The sequence below is a fragment of the Accipiter gentilis genome, chromosome 8 (assembly GCF_929443795.1).
Source record: "Accipiter gentilis chromosome 8, bAccGen1.1, whole genome shotgun sequence".
Classification (NCBI taxonomy): Eukaryota; Metazoa; Chordata; class Aves; order Accipitriformes; family Accipitridae; genus Astur; species Astur gentilis.
In genome coordinates this window covers 42,799,711-42,823,275 of record NC_064887.1, presented here as the reverse complement: position 1 = coordinate 42,823,275, position 23,565 = coordinate 42,799,711, and the positions used below count along the sequence as shown (strand labels likewise).

Below are 23,565 nucleotides of genomic sequence, written 5' to 3'. Positions count from 1 at the left end.
AGATGTTATTTGACTGCTTCTGTATTTCTAACAGGGATTCAGTCATCAGATCATTCAATATTTGTTATTAAAATACATAACTACCTTTTAAAATATGAAGGAGTATTGTTTGCTATTTTAATAATGTAATTAAACAGTTTGAGAACCTGAATTATTTTTTTTTAAACTGGCAAGGCAGGTATTTACTCTTTGATAGACTTTTTCTGTGTAGCTAGTGAAGTGCTGCTTAGAAGATATTTCTGTATATCCAGAAATTCAAACACATTTAGTTTAGGGGGAGGCAGGATTTGAGGGATTTTTAATACATGATCTCCCTTTGTTTTTCTGTTTTTTTCCTCTTCATAGAAACCAAAAGATTTAGAATTTTCACACAAGAAACTGACAAACAGGAATGTGGGCTTCCAGATGCTTCAGAAGATGGGCTGGCAAGAAGGACATGGCCTTGGTACACGAGGAAAAGGAATCCGAGAGCCTGTAAAAGTGTATGTAATGGGAACGCACTACAGAAATTTGACAGCTCTGGAAAAGGCTGGGATTCTAGTAGTAACTATGTTTATCTAATCCATCTAGATGTGGCCAGTTCAGTGTTTGGATTCCTTCTTGACGTTGGTCTCTGACCTCACTAAAGTTGAGCGTGAAGACTTCACGCATGTTTCTGGCCAGGCTGGGCAAAGTCTGGTCTGGAAGGTGGCAGTTTCTTGCCATCCAGTTTGCCATTACTGAAGGCTGCAGCATGAATGCTGCAGTGTGCAGACACCTTCTAGAGATATATGGGTGCCCCTGTTCTTCAGGAGGTGTTTTTTGTTGTTTGGTGTATTTAGGTTTGTTTTAACACATAGTAGTATCCTAGGGATCTCCTTGCTACCTTGCCAGGCACATAATGTATAAATAGACTTCAGGAATGTCATACACAGTACTCCTAGGTTTAGGCAACAAATTTTATTTTCACTCTAATTATGTGATTCATTCCACCGCATACTGAAAGAGGTAAGTGCATCTGCCAGAAGGTAAGTGTGATTTTTCCTTTAAAATATACTTTTGGTTTTGAATCTTCATTTTGTCTTTTAAAGTTGCTGTACCCAGCATCCACTGCTGCTGCCAGCACAGAGAATGGATAATACCTCCCTCAACTCCCTGACTGAATAAGGAAGTAGAAACTATTTCTTTCTCTCTGAGCCCATATAACAAGCTTTCTAGTCCACACATGTAGTCTGTGGTTTAACAGTCTTCTTTCTCCAGGGATTTCTATGTTCTCTTCGTCCCTTGGACAGTGCTGGTCATTTTAGTCGGTGGGATACTTCTGGTTTTTTGCTTTCTCTTTCCCTTAGTGCTCCCTGTGGTCCAGTGGTCATCACTGTATTTTCTGTGTTTCTTTCTTCAACAGCAAATGGACAATGAGAAAGCAGCTTGCTTCGCCTGCAGCCTGTTCACCAGTGTTAGAACTTGGTTCTTAGCCTCAAAAGTTGTTGGGAACAAATATATGAGTAATTTTTTTGTTTCTGTAGCTCCTGGCACAAGTTTCAGTGCACAGCTAATCGTGAACTATTTAATTGTATCTGGTCTGACAGTGACTCCATCACATTCTAAAAGTTTCTGGCCATCTTTAAGAACTGCATTTTTTAATATGCAAAAATAACAGTTTTTCCAGCTTAAGTCCATTGCCATGTCATTCTTGTAGAGACACCTGCAAAGGGTAGTGAAGAACTGCTTTCTGTACCTCTTGCAAAACTTGTTGACCTTTTCTGTAATGTAGAGAGAACGCCGTATTATTGATTATTTTCATGGTGTGCACCTCTCTTTAATTTCCTATTAAAGTCATTCTTTGGAAAGTACTTTGGGACAATCTCAGTGAGGATGAAACCAGTGCAATTTAACATTTTGCTCTCTTGTTAGTTGCTTTGATACAGTGTGTGTTGGGTTTTTTTTCACTTGGTAATCTGTAACCTCTGCTCTTTCTTCCCATTTTGAAAACTACCAGCTCTTCTATTGATGACTTGTTTAAAAGTCCATGTGCTGTGTAATCTCATTCTCTGAGCAAAAGGGGATGGATTAATAATTGGAGAGACTCCAACTCCAGTGTAGAGCATACCTTGATCATTGTGTAACACTGACATCTAAAACTGATGTATTCAGGCACATCTGTTGTTACACAAAGAAGCTTGAGGCCCTTTTTTGTTAGGAAAGCTTAAAGCTTGTCATTGGCTATGAGCGCAAGTCATATTTGCAGGTTTGAGGAGATTTTTATTTACATTGGTGTAAAAGATACATGAATTGCATGGTGACTCCTCATGGAAATGATAGGTCCAGAAATTTTAAATGGAGTTTCATGCTGGTCTTGTGAGCTGTTCCCTGTCTTGAGAACTGATTTGTCACAGCTATGGGTCTGACCAATTTTACAGTTCAAGAGATGTTTAAAAAAAAAAAAAAAAAAAAAAACCAGCAAAAAAACCCCAACCAAAACCCACACTCAAAGGCAGAACATTGTTATGGGATAGACCTTCCTCTGAGTAATTATGTCATGTCTTTGATTAGTTTTTTTTATTCTGAAAGTAATCTAGAAGAGGAACTGTGATATGAAGAGAAAAAACAAATCTGTTCTTTCTGTTTGGAAGTGTGAAGCAGCCATTGTGTAATGGAAACAGCAAATATAGTGAGCCTGCTTCAAACAGGTCATACTACAAAAGATGAAAAAAAGCAAAGTTTCGGGAGGTCTTTTAGGTGACTTTACTTTTAACCGTAATTTAAAACATAAAACTTCACTTGATCATACAGCTGCCAAGTCAGACTCTGTACCATTCAGAAGAAAAAACAGCACCCAGGGATTCTACTGTGGACTGTAAAGTTGAATTTGCTTTTTAGAGTCTGTGAATATTCTTTTAGAATTGCACAACAATCTACTTGGCTTAAGTGGACCTATTATTACAGAAATTGGTTAAGAATAATTTTTCTTTTTTCTACTTAAGGTCCTCAGATTTTACCCTGTAGCACAGCAATCCCAATTTCAGTACATGGGGCAATCTAAATTTTCTTACTTCACGTAATGAAATCTTTAACAGATAATACTAATGTAACTGACCTGGAGGATAAAACTGGCACAGAGGATCATTCCTGTGGCTGAGGTTTCATTAATCTTAGCTTTGTAATGTCTACGTTCTAGGCACATAGCCTGGAGAAAGAGATGGGGTTTAATTATTTGTATCTCTGCATTCTTGTGGGTCATCCTCTCCATCTATTTCCAGGGCAGAAAGTTGTTTTGATATTGTTGAGGCCTGTCTGCTTCTGTTGGCATGTTTGGATGAAGAGAGAGGAGTTAATGACTCGTTTTTCTTGGAAGGGCAGGAGCTCCAGGTTTTGTCTATGATCCGTGTCCTAGAAGACTTCAGCTTGCTTTAGGTGCTAGAAATTTTAAACAAGCAGCTTTATGTTCCCTTGGTAAATATTTCATCTTTTATCCAGAGTTATGTGGTGTTTTCTACTCATTCCTCAAAGTGTCTGACTTGTGTCATTTTTGAAATTTAAGAAACAAGGCAGTTTTTGGCATCTTTTCAACAGAAGATCCTATCTACCATGAATAGAGTGGTTAAAGTTCATGTAAGAATTTGATCTGCTAGATGACTATATCTTCACTGCTCCCTTAATATCATAGGAGCATTTACTGCTGGTGGGTATTTGCATGTGTAATGGGAGGTGGGAATTGTTTTATAGTTGATCTGGTATGCCAGGTACCAAGCCTCCACTCCCCTTCTCCCCAAAATGAAGGAGAATTACTTTCCACTTGAATTGTGTCTATGTTGGAAGCTATTGTTTAGATCTCTTATGCACATCGTCAAATGTAACAGAAACAGAGTGTTCTAACTATTCATTTTACTCCCTAGGGGTGCTACCTCTGCAGGGGAGGGCTTGGGTGTTGCAGGGGAAGAAAATAAAGAAGATGCATTTGATGTTTTCCGTCAAAGAATGATACAAATGTACAGGCAGAAAAGAGCAAGTAAATAGGTATGTGCAATGGACACGTCTGGTTTATGAATTCCTGCAAACATTAAAATACTAGGGCTTTTAAAATCTTCCTTTATGAAGAAAAACCTTGCTGTTTCCATGAGTATATCTGGCTTCTTAACATTTTATGAGAATCCAGACCTACGTTGAATTGCTTTGAACTGCTGAATTACCCCAAATCTTACTTTCTAGGTTTGACATAAGAGACTCGCTCGCTAGAAAGTGCACGGATATGCAAAGGCTGCTGTGTGAAAGATCTTCAGCAGAGTATGCCAGTATGAAGAACACTTTGTTCATTAGTAGTGGACTTGAATATTAGTGTATTAAAACATTTTCCAAGATTAAAGTTAGTCTTGTATTTAATTGTGCAAGCTAACAACTTGGATGTCATCTTCTGAGGAAGAAACAACTGATTTTGTTCTCGGAAGTGCCTGTTTACCTCTCTCTTTGGCCAAGTTTGCCTGTTTTGTGATGAGATGGCTTACAAAAAAATGGCATAAGCAACATGAAAAATCTGACTAACCTGGTTTGGCTCTGATCCTTTCTGAAGCCAAGAACCTTCTCAAATTCAGATCTTGCAAGGGTTGATGGGCTAATCTTCTGATCTACTTCTGGAGTCTGCATAAAGCAGTTTCCTCCATACGCCAATTTTAAGAAGAGTCTACCTGCGTGCTTATTTTGTATAGGCTTCTAGACTTTCGGTGTAGGATGAATAACTGAGTTCATCTGAGTCCGAGAACACTAAACTCTTGCTTGAAAACCTCAACTGCTAAGGTTTTTCTTTGTAATGAACAAGTAGTACATATTTCAAGTGTACTTTTTGTTTTTACACAAATTTGCAGCTCTTCTCCAACAAATTCTTGAATAATTTCTTTCCTTCTCAAAGAAGTTTAAGCCATGAGCAGGTGCAATTCATGTGTTTGCAGAAAATACTGAAGAAAATACTTGGAAGTCAGATATTTGGAAGTCACCTGGAAGTGGATCATCAGTTTTACAAGACCATCAGTTTAGAATCATTTCTGTTTCTATTAAGTATTTGCTTTGCAGAAGTTCTTTTCTTGAAAAATCTCAAGAAATAAGACAAAAAGCTTGTACTTTTAAGGGACTATTCCAGAACTTACTGAAAGAGAAGACTGAATTAATCTACTGTGCTTCAACAAAAAGCATTACCTAACTGCTTGAAGCAGCTCTGAAGACATGAAAGATTTAGCAGTGTTACCACAAATAAACATTCAAGGTCTGATCATTCATCTTTTTCCGACTTGCACATCACTAAGGGATCTGTGACTGGATTACCGAAAATGACAGAATTTAATATCGCACTTTTTAGTGTACTCATTCTCCATCATTACCTTTCTAAAACTAGTCAAAAGTCTTCACTTGAATGTTATAGTACCAAAACCTACTTTGCTGAAGTTCTCTTTAAAGAGTTGATCTTGAGCTGACGCATGTTTTGCTTACTAGCAGTGAGTGCTGTCTTGCTGATGTTTCCATCCTGCACCATGCTTCTTGTAGAGCAAAAAGCTTGTGGTACACCACTAATAGCACCCCACAGTAATGTGGCATCATCTCAAGTTCCTAACTGACAAATATGCAAGAAAATGTGTTCTTCAGTTATCAACTTGCCTGTGCCTGCTGTTTAAAGAACAAAATGATATTCTTTCTCCATTACAAACCCTGCTGGTTGAAAGGGAGTGTCTTCATTTTCATTCTATAGCAACAAACTTTTCCTTGCTTATAACAACCAGTTTTAGTTTATGAATGCAAGTTGTGGGGTTTTTTTTCTTACTGTGTGGGTCTTTGAAAGCATAAGAAACAAAATCATGTTGCAGTGTAATTTTCTGATCGCTCAGTTTTAGTTGCCTTGAAGCATATAATCACTAAATAAAACCATGATGGCAGGTATAGAAAAGTATGCTGGGAGTTCTGTTTTTCCATGAACATCACATGTGTCTTCACCTTTACATTACAAGAAGTTGAAGCATGAAGGCTGTAACTACAAATAAGTTTATCTGGTTATCACACTTGATTAAATACATTTGATAGCCCACATGTTTCTCATAGGCTTTACTTGGAGGTGTTTAAAATCCTTAAACATTTTGGACCAGAGGTTACTTGAAAGATCATTGATTACAGTATTTGGCAGTGTATGCTCACCTCTAAGTTCCTATTTGGGTATGTTCTTCACTGCCTCTCTTTCTTTCCTGTGCATAATTAGCAGTTACACAGTGTAAAACTTGAGCCTTTCAAAAAGGAGATCTATCAGTCACTGTCTGTTTTAGAATGACACTCTGGAACCAATATTGTTGGCCTCTGGTTTATGTCTCGGACCCATTCAAAAGGGTTTAGCTTTTCTTTTAGTTTCATTGATGAAGCTGCCAGTGTTGCTGCTCACAATTTTTATTTCCCTGCAAACTTCACCTCTTCTTTCACATTTACATTTTGGAAGGATTCTTGATTATAAGTTACACTATTTGTGGAAAGGCACAAGGCAAAGTGGAGTTTCGTGCTAGATTGAAATCCACTCTCTCACACTCAGATCAGCATTCTGCGCTGCTCTGATTTAACCTGAGTTTGTTGGGCATAGTACCATTTGGGGTGCATTTGCTAAACACCTACTTATCCCATCTGGGAGAATTGTTGGTATCCAGATTGGAAAATGGTACCATCCTTTCTGAGTGCAATTCAATTTAGAATATAATGCTGTCTTGAGAATAAAGGTGAACACTGGGAAAAATCTTAATCTGCTACCCTGGATGACTGTAGTATGGTCTGTCTTTCTTGTGCCAAACTTTAATTTTGGACAAGATATCACCAGAGCAGTACTGGTGCTGAGATTCCAGTGTTGCTCTCAAGTGGGTTACTGTCTGCCACTTTATCTTGTTTTACCAAGAGATGACCTTACGCTCCTTTTGCAAAAGGAATTCCCTTTTAGTTTTGACCTGCTTTTGCAGGCAGCTCTGATTTGAAAATTTTAAATACTTGTACATGTGAAACATTTGTTATGCAGATACATTGCCTTGTTTAAGTTTACTAGCTTCTTTTCTGTTATTTTAGTTCCAGGCTCTCTTCCATGAAGACTGCAAGCTTCAGTGAACATTTTAACTAACTTCAGTGGTGTGTCTACTGTCTTTTGGTTGTTTTTTTTGCCATTAATCTTGTAGAGCAGCTTGCTAGTTTCTGTTCGGTGCAAATTGGCAGTAGTGCTAAGCTAGTAACAATTAGATGCTTATGTTATTGGGTAACTGACATTTCTTTTCAGTGTAAGTAAACATGTTAGCATTGTTAATATTTTAATATCTGCAATAAATGTAGAACTAAACAATTTCTGGTTTAAATGTTTTGCTTGTGAATTTGGCCATTTGTAAGAGATATGCATCATTTTGGCACTAAAAAGTGGAATTGAGATTATGCAGTGTTATATCAGTGTAAAGCAGGATTTTATAGTGTATGAGGGAAGGAAGGTCCCTCTGTTTCTGTGCTGCTAAATGTCTCTGTTGACAATACCCACTAAATCATTTCTTAGTTACTTTTTCATGTGGCTTCTAGCACATTAAATCCATACACAACAGTGTTACTTTCCACACGAATATCAAAACCATTGTGCCCCAGTCAGAATGCAGGAGTTTTACCCTTTCACGTATCCCAGGAATTAGTTGTCTCTCTGATTTTCTTGGTGTACTGACTTTAAAACAGCAAAACTTTCTCTTTACGTATGTGTGTGGTTTACTGTTGCCTTTAAATTAAAATTCCTTTTTTAGACAGGATATGAGGGGGAAAATTGCAACGAACTGAAATTTAACACTTGTGCAGCCGCCTTCTATGGAGAGGTAAAGTGAGAGTGTTCATTTGTGAAAGATACCAGCCAGGTCTCCTGTCCCTTGCTTTTATACTGACAGCTAGGAAAAGCTTTACAGAGGCAAGTTCAAGCCCTGGCTACACCTTTTTCCTCCTTTTCCTTCAAAAATTTAGTATGTGTAAGGACCTGGTTCTAGAAGAAAGGACATTTGCTCTCGTTGAAGAGAAATGAGGAGATCCCCGTTTTGGGGGAGGTGCCCTAACAGAGTAAGAGAACTACAGTCAATAATACACTGTTTGGAGTAATTGTGTTGGACTAATAGAGATGTTTTCTTTTTTTTGGTTGGTTTTTTTTTTTTTTTTTTTTTGCCTTCAAAGCTCTTCTTTGGTGTAATACCAGTGACATTTTTCCTATTTATTTTGGGTTTGGTTTTGTGGGTTTTGGTTTGTGTTTTTTTTAGAAGACACTACAGCATCCTTAGTGTGAACACTTTATCTGTGCAGAGATGTTATTTCACAAAATCAATGTACAGTTTTTTTTTTCTATTGATATTCCATTCTGCTTTAACGTTAATCCTGATGTATTGTGCCCAAAGAAAGTCTGGACTCAGAAATTCAAATATTGTTATTTTGGATTGTTTTCTGTCCTACAAGCAGGTATATTTTCTAATTAAAAATGAATTCCTGAAAGTCCTGTATCATCTTTTAATTCTGCATATCTCATGACTGAGTGGCCAATCACAACCAGACTGTAGATTTGAGCAATAATAAACACCTTAAATGAGAATATGCTCAAAGAACAATAGGGTACTTCTGAAATAAATAGTTTTTGTGAACCTTGTTAAGTAGGTAACTTGCTGAATTGCAGCAAGTGTGGAAAATGTTTGCATTATCTGTGGGCAATAAAGTTACTGCTGTTTAAGAAAGCGCTAGCACGCAGTGTGTTCTCTTCAGCTTTTTGTGCCTAATTCACGTCATTAGAAGGTTGTGTTCATTTCCTTGAAAATTATCTCCTAGGCAAGACTTTGCTTTGAAGGGGAAGTCATATTTTGTTATCCTGCCACCAGGTAATAAAGCAGCAAATACAAAGCAACAAAATCTAATTTTTAAAACAGGTGCCACTTTGGCAGAAGTGCATTAGAGACTGTTTGATTTGTGGGGTTAACAGAAATTCTATCTTGGAACAGTCTACAAGACCTATTTCAGAAACCAGAACTACTGTTGGATGGGAAGTAAGAATTTTGAAAAACAGTCTAAAATGAGAGATCATTAAGAGGTCACACAACACAAAAACTAAAAGAGAATCAGTAAGTTCTGGCTTTAGCTGATGCCTTGTAAGTTACTGTGTGTTATTTACTGATGTCAATGGGAGGAAGGTTAGGAGATGGAGTTTTGCGAAGTTCTCGTTTGTTGCGTACACCGAGCACAAAAATCCGTGGTTTAGTTTACTGTTCGATCCCGGTAATTAAATCCAAGTCACAAGGAGGATGCAGATCACTTCTCATCCATATGCCTATGCAGTTTATGTGCATTTCATTCAGAAATGAACATAAATACTAAAGATGATGAGTTGTTAGGGGTAAGGTTTGACACAAAAAAACCGTTTCTGCTGAGCGTCAAGCTTCCACACCCTGGGCCCACCCTAGTGACCCAGCGAGAAGCCAAAGGTTAGGACAGGTAATGCGCGGGATGGGAGAATTAATGTTTTTGTTCCGATTTCCCCCAAAAGTCTCAGCACAGCCCCACCCCACCGAGGACCGACTGCTCCTTCCCCACCACCACCCCAGGAGCGTGTGTGGCTCCGTCCCCGCGGTCACCCGGCGCGGGGTGGGGGGGAAAGGCCCCGGGGACCGGGGCTGCCCCGTTCCGCGGTTCTCGGCTTCTTCCCGCGGGGGCGGGGGGGGGGGAGGAGGCGGCCTCGTCGCGTGCCCCGGCGGGCGGCACCACGTGGCTGGCTGGGGTGGCCGATGTCACGTGGCCTCAGGGCGGGGCGCCAACGGTCGCTCCTCAGCCTGAGGGGGGCGCCGCCATTTTGGGGGTGTGTGGGAGGCGACGCCATTTTGGGGGGCGGGGGGTGTTCGGCGTCGGTGTAGCGGTGTTGGTGCCGGTGGGGTGTGGGGGGCGTGCCCTGAGGGGTGAGGAGGGTCGGTGGAGTGATGCTGGGTTGGGGCGTAGTTTGGGGAGCCTGGGGCCCCGAGGAGTCTCGTACCTCCTGTCCCTAAGGACTGGGGCACCTTTGCTCCGCTGGACCACATGTGCAGTCCAGAAGTGCCTGTTAGGGAAGAGGTTGAAGCAAAATGTGCTGTGGGAGTCTAGGGCCAGCATTAAGATTTGTCTGCTGAAACAAAGATGTGATGGGACAGGACAGCTGCAAACTTCTGGTGTCCATTATTGCCAGGACCAGCTGTCCTGGGTGCTGTGAACAGAGTGGGTCACCGGAAAGTATAAAACAGGCTGGTGGAAAAAGTCTGTTCTCAAATACCATATGTCCTAGGAGATAGGTGCTGTTGGCCAAGGAAATGTCCGGGCATGTGGGCAACATCTGTCTATGCAGGCTCACACCCTGGGTTACAATACAGGGGCTAACAGAAGTTACTTAATAGTTTTCTGAAGTTTCCAACCCGATTTACTAATTTAAATGTATTCAAACCGAAACGATATTTTACTTGGCTTATGCTAATGCAAACGGTTTCCTCAGCTGTTGGCATTTGCTTACAGATGAAAGTACAGAAAGAGCAGAGATTCCCTTTTTTATGAAAGCAGATTTGGAATCTGGCTTTGTGGTTTCTGTAATTGCAGATGACAGCTACCTAGCTTTAATTTTGATCAGTTTTCTAGCGTCGGCTGGAAGGCATATTAATTTAGATGGACTGCCAAAATGCCAGGCATAAGAGTACCTGATTCTAATTAAGTTCATAAAATATAAATTCTTTTTTCATAACATATGATTGATTTGATATGTTTATGCATTATTTTTATATAACACATATAAAACACGGTAAATTACTGTAAATAAAGCAGTTTTAGCTGTGATTATTCTTAAATACTTAAAATAGCTGACTGCTGCAGAATGTTCCCACTTGTTCTTACTGTTTGCGAAATAATACTTAGATACCCTGCAGAAAATCTGAAACATTGCAGCTTGCAAATGAGAATCACAGACATGGTGCATAGCTTGGTTTGCTGGTAAGTGCTTGGAATTGCCATCAGAGTAGTGTCTACTTCTGAGTATAAGTATAGGTAGTAGCTACAAAATCTTGTAAAAGGGCATGGCTGTCCATCTCTTACAAAAATGAAGGTAACCAAATATTACACTGAACTTAAACTCTTTTTAATTTAGGACATCTGGAAGTAGTTGTCTGAACAGAAAATGTAAGAGGTTTTGACAAGTTTCAGAAAATACTCGAAGACTACAGATACTTACTTCAGAGGACTTCTGCAGGACGTTTTCAAGAACCATGAAGAAGTTGCTGCCTGTAATTATTTAATGAAAAGTAATAAAAACTAGGAAGAACCTATTTCTAGTTGACTCTCTGAAAATGAGTAGCACTGCTGTTGTCTTTTACCTTGTTTTGCAATTAATACAAGATACAAAAGCATCTGTTGCAAACTGCATTCCCAGAAAAACAGTAAAATACCAAAGTAAGTGAAAAATAGTAATTTCACAAGCAGAAAGAAACATAGCACGGTGTTGGGAGTTTGTTTTTTATTAGGCATACAAAGAATGCTGTGGACTGTTTCACCTCAAGTGTTGTGGATGCATTCATCCAAATGACAGTGAGGAATGCCTTGAACAATAATTGTTGTAGCTGGAGCTTCTGGCTTATAGGCAATAATAATAGTGTTGTTTATTTTCCTGTAATAAATTGGGAAAAGAATATCCATGCATTTATTCAAATACTTTCATATTATTTAGAAAATGTTCTGGAAATGTGTATAAGCTTTTCCCTTTGGTCTGTTACAATTTGTTGTCAATCTGGAATTTTTATTACATAACAATGTGATTGTAGTATTAAATGTTTTTAAAATAACTTATCTTCTATGTTTTGCAGCTGGAAATATAAACACTTTTATGACAGAAGCATTATCCAATGTTTCCACTCTCCTTGTGAATGAGGAAACCAATACCTTATTTGTTGGAGGCAGAGATGTAGTATTTGCGCTTGACTTGAATAATATTTCTAGAGAAATAGCCAGGGTAAATTAAAGACTTTTTTTCCCCATACCTTCTTTAAAAAAATACTTTGTCTGTGGTTTTCTTAAATTGAACATAATGTTCTGACTTTAAATGATGGAAGTATTACCATTTCAAGGCTTGAAACTTTATCACAGAATCTTTTTATTTTTTTAAGCAAAGCAGTACCTCTCTTCAGGTTATTTATTATGCCTTGTATATTATGGAGATACATAGGAAAATGCTTATTTACCCCAGTAGGTTCAAAGTTAGGATCATTTAGGGATTTTTTTACACATAATTTTGTGGAAAAAGAATCGCAACATACCACCTTACAAGTATTTTTGGCTTTTAGGAATACTGGTTTGCTACACAGGAAAGACAACTGGAATGTATTCATAGAGGAAAGGACAAGGTAGGAATTTCTGTTTCCCCCTCTAAGTTATTAGCTAAAATGAAAATGGCTACAGCATCAAGCTTCTTTTTAATAAACAAAGTAAAAGCAAGTTCATTTCAATCTGTTGGGTTTGTTTGCTTGCTGCTAAGACACCAGGAAATTTTCAGATGCAATCCACTACATTATGTAAATTTTATTTTTCTTTTCTATTTTAGATAAGATGCCAGAACTACATCCTCTTCCTCCATAAGATAAATGACTCTAACTTATATGTTTGTGGAACCAACGCATATCACCCAACTTGTGATCATATGGTAATTATGTTTGAATACAGGTTTTACTGAAGACATTGGAGTAGTATGGCAGATCTTTACATGCCTTTCTCAAAATATTCCTGTTGAAAATTAGAAACTTTCCTAATTCATTTACAAAAGTATGAAAGACCAGAAAATTACTTAACAAATGTTATTTTTTTCATCCTATTTAAATGAATGTTTGCCATAGGTTATCCATGGGACAAACATAAGCTTGCAAGGAAGAGCTGAAGAGAGCAGAGGCAAGTGTCCATTTGAACCAACTCCAAAGTATGCATCTGTTTTTGTAGGTATGTTTGGACTGACATGCAACCTGAAATGATTTTCCTCCTCTAAACTAAGTTATTGGATACCATTACCCTAATTCTGTTTTTGCATGTCATCCCCAATTGGTTCCTTATGATATGTCTCTGCATTTTAAAAGTAAGTACTTTATACTTTTTTGTTTCTTCCAAATCTTTACAGATGGGGAATTTTACTCAGCTACTTCAAATAATTTTTTGGGAACAGAACCTATAATACTTCGCAGTATGAGAAATCCTCTAAGAACAGAGTTTAAAACATTGTGGCTAAATGGTAAGAAGTTTTTTTATATATTTCAGTCTCTTGAACTTTAACTTGGTGTACGAATTCTCTCTAGAATGTAGTAGTATGTTATGTATCAATCTCGTAGTGTGAGCTTTTGAACTAAGGACAGAATTTAAAAGAATTCGTGACTATGGACTACAGTGATGAGACAAGCCACAGCCCCTTTCCTTTTATGAAAGCACAGTTCCTTCTTTTAATGTTTGATAGATTCATAAATACTTCTGAGCTCTTCCCTTCTCCACTAGTCCACAAAAAAGTTCAATTAGACTTAATTTTAAAATAATATCTGGCATTTATGCTTTTCTTGAAATAAACTTAAAATGTTTGGTGTATTTATGTGTTTCAGAACCAAGCTTTGTCAACATGGAAATAGTGCGTGAAAGTGAATCTAATCCAAATGGAGATGATGATAAAATTTATGTGTTCTTCACTGAAACAGCTATTGAGTTTGAATTCTATGACAAGCTTCTGGTGTCCAGAATTGCCCGTATCTGCAGAGTTAGTATTTGTAGTATAAAGATTTTGTTTAGTGTATTTCAGATGAAGTTTCATAGTCGAGTGATTAACAATGGTATCTACACTGGCTAACCAAACAAAATTCTGTCACAGACGTTTTATTTCTGAGCTAGCTCCCTCTTTTTCCTGCTAGAACAGAACCAGCTGTTCAGGTTGCATTTGACATTTAAAGCTTTTTTCTTTGCCTTTGAACTGAGATTTTTATTGAAAGGCCAACAATATTTTTCCCCAAAACAATGCTATTAGGTGAAAATTACATCTATTTCTTTATGCATTCTGGTGTTATTCCTTCATTTAGGGTGATCTTGGTGGAAAACGCATACTGCAGAGAAGATGGACATCATTTTTAAAATCCCGCCTTTCCTGTTCCATTCCAGAATTAAACTTCCATTTCAATATTGTCCAGGACATCTTTTTACTCAGGAGAAGGAAGTGGCAGGACAGCATATTTTATGGAATTTTTTCCCAACAATGGTGAGATACAGGGCTACGTATGCTACTAAAGTTTGTAATGAACTGAGTAAGGGTTCTCACTTCAGCATTAATAGCCTGAGTACAGCCTTTTGGCTTTAACTCAGTACAAGAAGCTACCATCTACTTACGCTGCATGTTTTAATGGACCACATTTGTTTTTCTTACAGTTTGATCCAACTGAGCAAACATTATCATTTGAAACAAAATGGTTTCGGTTCCTGGGCCAAAGCCTTCAATTAAAGACTAACCAAAAGCTTCTCCTAAGCCAAGTTTTTAGAGTTATGTTTTCTCTAGTCGGATGGTGGGGCAATTAAAACTAATTACATATAAAATTGCATAATTACATACACAAAGCCCTGGATTCTTTGGGTCTTTATAGCACTAAAGGAAATAGCTGACACTTCAAGGTGCAGAATTATTCTTCTGTTCCAAAAGAAGTATCTGTCATGGCCTGCTTGTTTAATGTAATGTTCTGTGAAAATGAAAACAGAACTCCAAGGAAATGCCGTACAAGTTTTAGGGCTAACTAGCTTTTTCTTAATGCTCTGACTAATGGAAAAAAAACAAGACAAAGTGTATCAAAACTTTACATGTCAAAAAATACCAATGACAAAGAATCTGTGAGTAGGTACTTCCCATGTTTTATAAAAGCATCAGAATGCAGCACAGTCAGCACTGTGCAGCTTAACCTGCTGCCACCTATTTACCTGTCAGTTTATACCCACTGGAGCTTATGTGAATTTTATTTCTGGTTATGGCAGGTTGGGTTCAATGTGTCCTACGATAGGAATTTGTAGAACGTTTATTCCTTTGGGTGTGGCAAAGAGACTTAGACTTGGTATTCACTGGTGGAACTGAAATCACGTCAGTGTCTGATCCAGACACTCCTGAAAGTCTACCTAAATTTTCAGTCATAATTTTGAAAAGCATTATAATTGGAGGCAAAGAGAAGTATTGTGTTTTTCAGCAAGACAAGTGAAAGGGATTAGAAAAAGAACTAATGGTGTGTGTAAGAAGTGTGGAGCCAAAGGGAGGAGAATCCTGTCAAAACATTGATTACCATAATACTTGGGCTCATCTGTCTGTTTACCAGAAAGGTTGTCAAAAGGTCCTCATTTTCTAAGTTGTTTCAATTTATTTGAGGGCCATTCCTTGATTTTTAGCAAAAACATATTTAATACCATCTTTTGTGAATGTCTTTGTTTTATTCTCTGCTTAGTGAATCATGAAAACTGCAACAGAGAAGTATTTTTAGTGTTAGGTATCTTTTGACTAATCTTGAAAAACAGCAGTGTGCACTGTGGAAATTGGGTTATTTTAGAGTATTTCTTTCTATATAAAAGCCAATAAAACTTGCTTTTATTTTGTGTGTTGTTTTGTTGTTGTTTTCTTTTCTTCTAAGGGGAAGATTAGACATATCAGCTGTTTGTGCATACAGTATGAAAAATATTCAGGAAGTCTTCTCCAAAGGAAGCTACAAAGGACCAGTAACTGTAGAACATTCCCCTGTTAAGTGGATGGTATATAGGGGAGAAGTGCCAGTTCCACGTCCTGGTGCTGTAAATATGAATTTACTTGCTCTAACTAAAGAACAGCCTCTGGATTATCTTTTTTTGGTAGCAAATCATTAGCTCATGTTTTACCAGTATAAATGCAGTGTTTATAATCAGCAAAGAGATACCTGCTTTCTCATTCCATCATACAAAGGTTCCTAGAAAAGCTGCCTTGCTTACAGTTCTGCTCCACAAGAGATGTGGGACTATTACCTAGTTTGTAAAGTGTGAGGAAAATAATTATTTTTATCTTTTGAAGATAAATAGAAATAACTGAATCATTAGAAGGAAATATACCTTTTTTATATACCTTGGTGAAATGTAAAAGCAATTGTAATCATGTTCATTATGTTTTGTTTCTAGTGCATTGATAATTTTGCCCGGAGTATTGGGTATAATACTTCTTCTGATTTGCCTGACAAAGTTTTGCAGTTTGTTAGAGATCACCCTCTAATGGATAATTCTGTAAATCCAATCGGTAATAGACCGGTGCTACTGAAGAGAGGTTCAAACTATACCAGGATTGTAGTAGACAGAGTCACTGGCCTAGACAAACAAACATACAATGTTATGTTTCTAGGAACAGGTAAGTGCTTTTATTTTAGGAGAAGTTACTATCCATTTTTATGTATTTTGTTCCAGAATTTTTTTCTGAGACTTCAAAAAAGTAAAAGTATTCATCAGCTCTGTTTGAAGTTTTGCATTCAGAAGCTGTCTTGCTAGTTTAATATTTTCATCCCAGTTAGATTAAATGTGTTTGCCTTGTTGGACATTAAAAGGCTCTCTTTAGAAACTTTCCATATCAAAGGAGACTTGGCATAATAATATTTGCAAATTCAGGGATTGTTTGAGGTCTTTTTTTTCACCGGAAAAAAAATCATTGCTTCTCTCTTATTGAAAGAAAAAATAAGAATTGCTTTGAAGAATTTAAAAAATTCCCTATGCCCAGGAATGTCTTCTAAATCTCTGTCTAATTTCAACATGAATTATCAGGCTAAAATGTTATGCTATGTTTAAACAAGTTTATCTTTAGAAATACATTTCATTTTATGTAGATGATGGATATTTGCATAAAGCTTTCAATTGTGATGGGGAAATGTTCATTGTGGAAGAGCTACAGCTGTTTCTGTCTCCGGAGCCCGTACAATCTCTCCAGCTGTCTTCTGAAAAGGTAGAACTTCTGTCCCTACATATGGAAAGTGACTGCTGTAATAGCTTGCCTCAGGCCTTGCTCTTCTGTGTTGTTCTTTCTGGCTTTTAAAGAGCCTGTAAATGTCTCATAATTCTGCTTCTGTCTAATAACAGAAGCACAAAACATCTTTTTTCTGCAGAAGAAGAATTTGTGTGTGTCAAAATATAACTGAAATAAGCCTTTATGTTCATTAAAAAATTAGGGAAGGAACTCTGATTCTTTACATGCTATGGAAAGCTAGTTTTTTTCCTCATTCATATCACCATCTATTCTTAGAAGATTTTTAGTTTACTGATATTTTTAATAAATACCAGAAAATCTTAAAATCCATATTAGAAAATAATAGCTTAAAATCTCACTCACTATTGTAAAAGAGCTCCCTCCTGCATTTCTAGGGAATGCTCTATGTAGGGTCCCTATCTCAAGTGGTGCAGCTTCCAGTTTCTGAGTGCCACCAATACAAGTACTGCTTGGATTGCGTCCTGGCAAGGGATCCTTACTGCGCGTGGTCTCAATCTGCTAATGAATGTGTTTTACTGGCAAATCAAACTGGTCATACGGAGTAAGTAAAAAAGCTGTTGTTTCAGCTGCACACCTGATGTGAGATTGCTTTATCAGTGCACTCGTAATGTCTGTAATGCAAAACTAGGATGATTCCTAGAAATGGAATGATACAAACCGGAACAGTTCTTGTCTGTGTTTTAATCTCTTTGATTTTGTGGATTTTGTTTTGTTGTTTGGGTTTTTTTTCAGGAACTTAATTCAAAGTGTGAAATACGGGGATGCTTCCAGCTGCCTTAGTGTAGGTATGTGAACATTTGTTTTAAGAAAGAATATTTTAACTTCATGTGGTCAAACTGCTTGTTCAGTTTGTGTCACTGGAATTCTTGCATTACAGAAAAACACAGAATTAAAATCATGTCGATTATTACTTTTGAACTAAGACCCAAAAACCCCACACTGAGCTGGTACTGCCTAATGCTCTTAATTCTCTCAATCTAAATGTCAGAATACCTCAGTTCAGACTGAAACTCTTACTCTCAAGGGAAGCATAAATGTGACCCGTTTGAAGTTATTGGTGTCCCTCCCACACCCACTTTGCAGAAATCACACGACACATCAGATGTCCTATTAAATCTCTCACTGCTTTAGGATGCTGTTCTGCAGATACATGACATACCATTCAAGAGTACACTTAAAAAGAAGGCTATTTGTTATCAGCCATTTAAAATTACTTTGATTATTTTTAGTCTGATTGGGAAGTTAATTACTTCTAATGTAGAATTGCAGGTGTGTGTGATCTGGTATTATTATGCAGTGGCTTTGTAATGAGTTGCAAGATACATTGCTTTCTTCGTGACACAAGATATATCTCTTACCTCCACTTAATGTCTCTTTAAAGTCAGAGTTGTCTTTAGTCTTGTATATTTTAGACTGCATGACAAATGATAATAAGGCAATCAGTGGGACAGTTGGGGAACTTTTACATAGCTGATATAAGCATTGTGCAGACATCAAAGCATTTCTGTGAAGAGATGTCATTAACCAATATAGAAGCTGAGGTGTACAAAGGTGAATTTATTTATGCATGGTTATGTGTATAGGTGAGGCAAAATCAGATTAATATGTGGAAGTCTTAAACTTCTAGTCCCATATTCATTCTGTTACACATCAGTGGGAATAAGGCCAGCAAGGTGTCACTCACTGATCGTCAGACCTGTTAGTAATGGGATTTCTTTGTCTTTAACCCTTACCTCTTCATTACCCATTGTCAAGACTGCTGAATTAAATTTTATGTTTATTTGACTATGTATTTGGTTATGTAAGTTAAACTAAATCCCCAGTGTTCTTACTTTAAAAAAATTATCTTCATCATTTCAGAAAATAGTGTGAGAAAATGTCTCTTTACCCTTGGAAACAATGTTCATCTTAAATGTGTTCCTCTGTCGAATCTGGCAAGCATAGTGTGGAAGTTTAATGGGAGCAGACTTCAGGCCAAGGACTCTAAATATCTCCTCTATGATGGAGGAATAGCAATATTTAATGTGACAATGGATGCGGCTGGATTCTATGATTGTCTCTCGGTGGAGAAATCCAAAGGGAAGGAATTCATTATCACTGTGGCCCGCTATGCCCTTTATGCCCAAGAAAAGACAGAGGAAGCAAATGTTATTGCCACAGCAAATAAGCATAATGAAGCAGAAGCTGAGGGTTTTCAGTCTTCAGTACCGCCTTCTTTACTGAACGAGGCAGCAAAACAGAAATCTGCGGACAGCCAAAGAGAGAAGCTTGTTTTAAAACTCTTGGGGGCTGGGTTTGCTTTCCTTTTCTTTTTCTTGTTCATTTGGAACTTCTACAAGGGTCATTTATCTCTGCCTTGGAAGAGCAGAGAAACCAGCCAAAAAACCACTGGTACAGCTAGCTTGGGAAGTCCAGCACCAGCTACAGAGGGATCAGGCAGTGTAAGGAAGAGTTCAGCCACACAAACGAACATGTTTGAACATTAATGAATCAATGCTTGTGAGCTTTTCTTAAGGAGTGCAGTGTCAGTGCACTGCACAGTGCAAGTTTCACAGAGAGCTCTGGGAGCTTGCAGCTCAGAAAGCTGTTTGGTTAAGATGACATGATGTTTCCTGTTAAGGAATGTGGAATGTAAATTTGGGTAGGAGTCAGAAACTCTGAATTGAAGTTGACAAGCTGCATTGTGTATTACATAGATGTGTTACCAGTTACTACTTTTAAAAGCAAAATTCCTCATTTGGGTACCTTTTTGACATGATAGAACCATAAGAATAAATTTCTTTCAAAAATTGACACTGATCCACTTTTTTGTAATGTTGGGCTTGCCCAATTACAGAAATTAATACTTCAAAAGCTAATAATACTTAGCGTTCAGTGCTTTCACCTTCAGACTTTCTGTTTAATCTACAAATAGCAACTAATTAAGTCTTCCAGTGCCCCAAGAGGTTGCTACTATCCTCATTTTACATGTGAGGTTAAATTACTTGTCACTGACCATAGTGAGTATTGGTGTCAGATCTGGTGCTTTGTTAGAAGTTCCCGAGTCATCTTCCTATATTTTATCTTTCTCTATTTTCCTCTGCTTTCCCTTTATTTAGGCTTTCAAAACACTTTGCACGCATTTATTTTTCTAATGGGTGTTTAGTGACCTTTATGTTACATCTTCCTCTGTCCAAAAATGTCATGAATCAACTTCCGTACTGCATCATTGTTCTGAATTTATTTCTGAGGTGTGGTCAAAATTCAGACATGGTAGCTTCTTTTGTTAATGGGTTCTTGATCACAAAAATCCCTGAACAAAAGGCTATGCTGCCTCACTCTGTCTCTTGCCAGATGTGCATAAAGTACAAGGTTGATGCTCTTCTAGACATGGACGGCTCATTTTTTTCCAATTTTCACATAGCTATGGAAGGAGAAGCCTTCTTCAAAATGGATTTTCCTATGTGGAAGTCTGTACCAACTGTAGCAAGACACCTGCTTTCAAGTTAGAAAGGAACACTCAGAAATGAAGACGATGTGTACAATATAGGTACCTGGATAGGAAGGAAGAGCAGATAAGCAGCTATTCAGTGTTTTTTCTCCCTTAAAACATAAATAGGTTAAGCTTCTTTACATTGGAGCAAAGTCACGGTCTCTTTTTTTTGGATGCCTTCTTTCTCCCTGGATCAAATTATTATTCTGTTACGCTTCATAACAACAGGTTCTTGTGTATTATGTGCAAATACCATAGAAGGAAGGTGAGGTCAGTTGTTGAACTTGCAAGAAGCAAATTCACAGTTTACTGTGTCTGTCTGTAACGCTGCTACTTACCAACACAGCAGTGTTTGCACTTTCTGTGGAAGGATGTAAAGGTGGGAACAACATCAGCCTTTCTAGCAAGGTGAAGCTGTAGGCACAAAGTGTGGACAAGAGAACTATATAAAATGGATGTCTGAACATCGGAAGACTGGACAGCTGCTGGCAAGCCATTATGCCAAGACCTGCCTGGCTGCGTTTCAGTGATTGTATCAGTGCAATGCAGAAACCAAGATCTGAGGTGCATATCTTGTCTCACAGTTTGAAAGGGAGCCTACTTCCTTGCAGGGTTCCTTTACCTATATTCCTACTCCCTATATGCAAAGGGCTATATGGAAATTAATGATGCAGACTGGATAGTGGTATGTAACTAATAACATAGGAAGTGATCGAAATTTCCATTCTTATCTTTGGGGACATTTAACTCTCTTCCCATAGTGGAAGGAAGTGCAGGTGGAATATAAAACCCCATTTCAGAAAATCCTCACAAGGCTACCAGAATTTGGTTTTAGTTCAATTCCTGCTGATCTAATTACCCTAATTTAAATGTGTAAAATAATTAGCTTCTAAGAGAAGTCATAGATAAGTTACAGTTAACAGGTCGATATGAAAGATACTGTGCCCTACTTTCAGTAGTGTCTTCGGTGCAGTTTTAGTCCTTTTGTCATTAGTTGCCACGCTGCACGTAGGAAGGACGGAGAATATGGGGCAAGAGGACTGCTGGTGCTCAGTGCTGCGACAGCGCCAAGGTAGTCCTTGAGCTGCTTGTTCAGCTGCCAGCTCAGAACAGCCATCCAGCGCTGCTCCAGCTTGCACCCTGCAGTGACTTTCCTGAGCGTATACCCATAAGCTGTGAAAACGCAAACCTTCCCCATTGCTTCTAACCTCGATTCAGCTTTCTTGGTGCCAAAAATCTTTTGCGCTGACAGCTGCTGCCATTGTTTTAAACAGGGCATTACCTTAGTCTGCTCAGAATGTATTTGTCTGATGTTACACTTAAAATTACTGGCAGCAAACCATAACCCCAAACACGGGGGCAGTAGTAGTGGGGACACTGGAGACAAGGAATTACACGTGTCAGTAAATCTCCCTTCTAAACACACCCTACAAAGTAGGGGTGGAGGTAGAACACTGAAAGCAGAGTGTGAGAAGTGATGTTATTGCTGGTGTTTATGCTGCTAGTATTGAACTCTGATATGAATATTGCCAAATTATGAATGCCACTTCCACCTTTTATTGTGAAATTACTAGCACAGAGCTTACTATTTTGGTGCAAGTTCTGAAGTTATTAACTCATGGATAAATTAATGTGCAGAACTGGCTGGGATTAACAAAACCTCTCTTGGGAAGATTTCCTATTAAAGCGTCCTGATAAGTTAGGAGTGTAAAGGGGACTGGGATCATCCAGCAGTGACACTTGAGTCTGCTCATGGGAAGCTTCGTGTTAAAAGTAGTGGCATATTTTAAGGCAAAACGGAGGCACTTGTGGGAATCGAGTGTTGGTGTTCGATCAGGATTTGAGTGTACTGGTAGGGGCGTCTGGGAGGCAATGCGGAAATAGTTTCCTGCCAAAGCCAAACTTCAGGTTCTTTATTAGGCACGTTTGTATGAGAAACTTACACAGTTATTACCTGCACAAAAAACTGTGTAAAGCTTATCTACAGCTTCAAAGTTACTGACTTAAAGCCCAGAGTAACTGCACCCTGCCCAGTACAGTTGATAATGGTCAATTCTGATTTTTTTCACAAACACACTTGAACAGGTAGTGTTCACATGCAGGCCCCATCCTTGTCCTTCTTTTGTGTGGAAAAACCAGGCTGGATGGACATTGGGCTTTGCCTACAGAACAGAACGCGACCAGCGCCCAGAGCAGCTGCCCTTTGCAAAATCTCTGCTGCGAACATGTTGGGTACAAGGAGAAGACATGAAAAGATCTGTTCCTGGTCTGGCCTTCTGATGCCTTCATGAGGCCAGGCTACTGGTGCCTCCCTACCCCTGTGATGAAAACCATGTCTTATTCCTAGACTGACCTGTTCTGCGTCTGCTTCCAGCCCTTGGAGCTTGTTACACCTGCGCTGGCTGAACTGAAGAGCACGCGTGTATAAAATTTCTTCCTACCAGGAAGTCTTTTAATGGTTGTGATCAAGTCACACCATACCCTGTCTTTGATGAACAGATGAAGCACTTTTATTCTTTCAATACAGACTGTGGTTTGTTCTCTCTCACGGCTCTCCCGTGAGCCATCTCCAGTTGTTCAGCATCCCGGAGGTGTGGGCACTGGACCCGGGCAGAGGGTTCCCCAGAGGAGCGGAGGTTCTTCTCCGGCTCAGTGCCTGGTTATCACAGCCGAGGACTGCACGCATTAGCTCCTCTGGCCGCAGCGGCACGCTGGGAGTGGCTGATTGCTAATTACCCACTCCGCTCGCCCAAGCCTTTTCAGCCTCCCTTCTTCCCAGGGTATTTTCCCATTTCATAAAAATATATTCACGGTTTATGTTAATTTTCCACTTGTACAAATGACTTCATGAAAGAGCGACAAAGCTCGCCCGATTTCCGAGGGGCAGATGTCTAGACTAAGAGAAAAGAAAGGGATTTTTGTTTCCCTGGGTAGCCAGCGCCCATTCCGATCCCAGGGCGGTAATCCTCCGGCGGTGGGTGCCGGGGGCGGCGGGCGCAAGGCCGGCTCTGCCCGGCAGGTGGTGCCGCCGAGCCGGCCCCGGCCCCGGGCCCCGGCCCCGGGAATAAAG

At 38.8% G+C, this 23,565-nt stretch overlaps 2 protein-coding genes across 2 annotated transcripts in view; both read left to right on the top strand.

The window, feature by feature from the left end:
• The window catches only part of SUGP2 (SURP and G-patch domain containing 2), an 86,879-nt gene extending 84,288 nt beyond the window's left edge, over positions 1-2,591 (top strand). Inside the window, 3 exon segments of the mRNA XM_049809462.1 lie at positions 346-550; positions 553-608; positions 610-2,591. Coding sequence (XP_049665419.1) covers positions 346-550; positions 553-608; positions 610-723 — 375 coding nt within the window. The 3' untranslated portion in view covers positions 724-2,591.
• LOC126041953 (semaphorin-4D-like) lies at positions 423-17,568 on the top strand. Its single transcript, XM_049808388.1, has 12 exons — positions 423-482; positions 11,847-11,992; positions 12,324-12,383; positions 12,581-12,679; positions 12,870-12,969; positions 13,145-13,255; positions 13,614-13,765; positions 14,082-14,257; positions 15,660-15,816; positions 16,174-16,396; positions 16,866-16,981; positions 17,398-17,568. Exons 2-12 carry the CDS (start codon positions 11,867-11,869, stop codon positions 17,566-17,568), a joined length of 1,491 nt encoding a protein of 496 aa, XP_049664345.1. The 5' UTR covers positions 423-482; positions 11,847-11,866.
• The last annotated feature ends 5,997 nt before the right edge of the window (positions 17,569-23,565 follow it).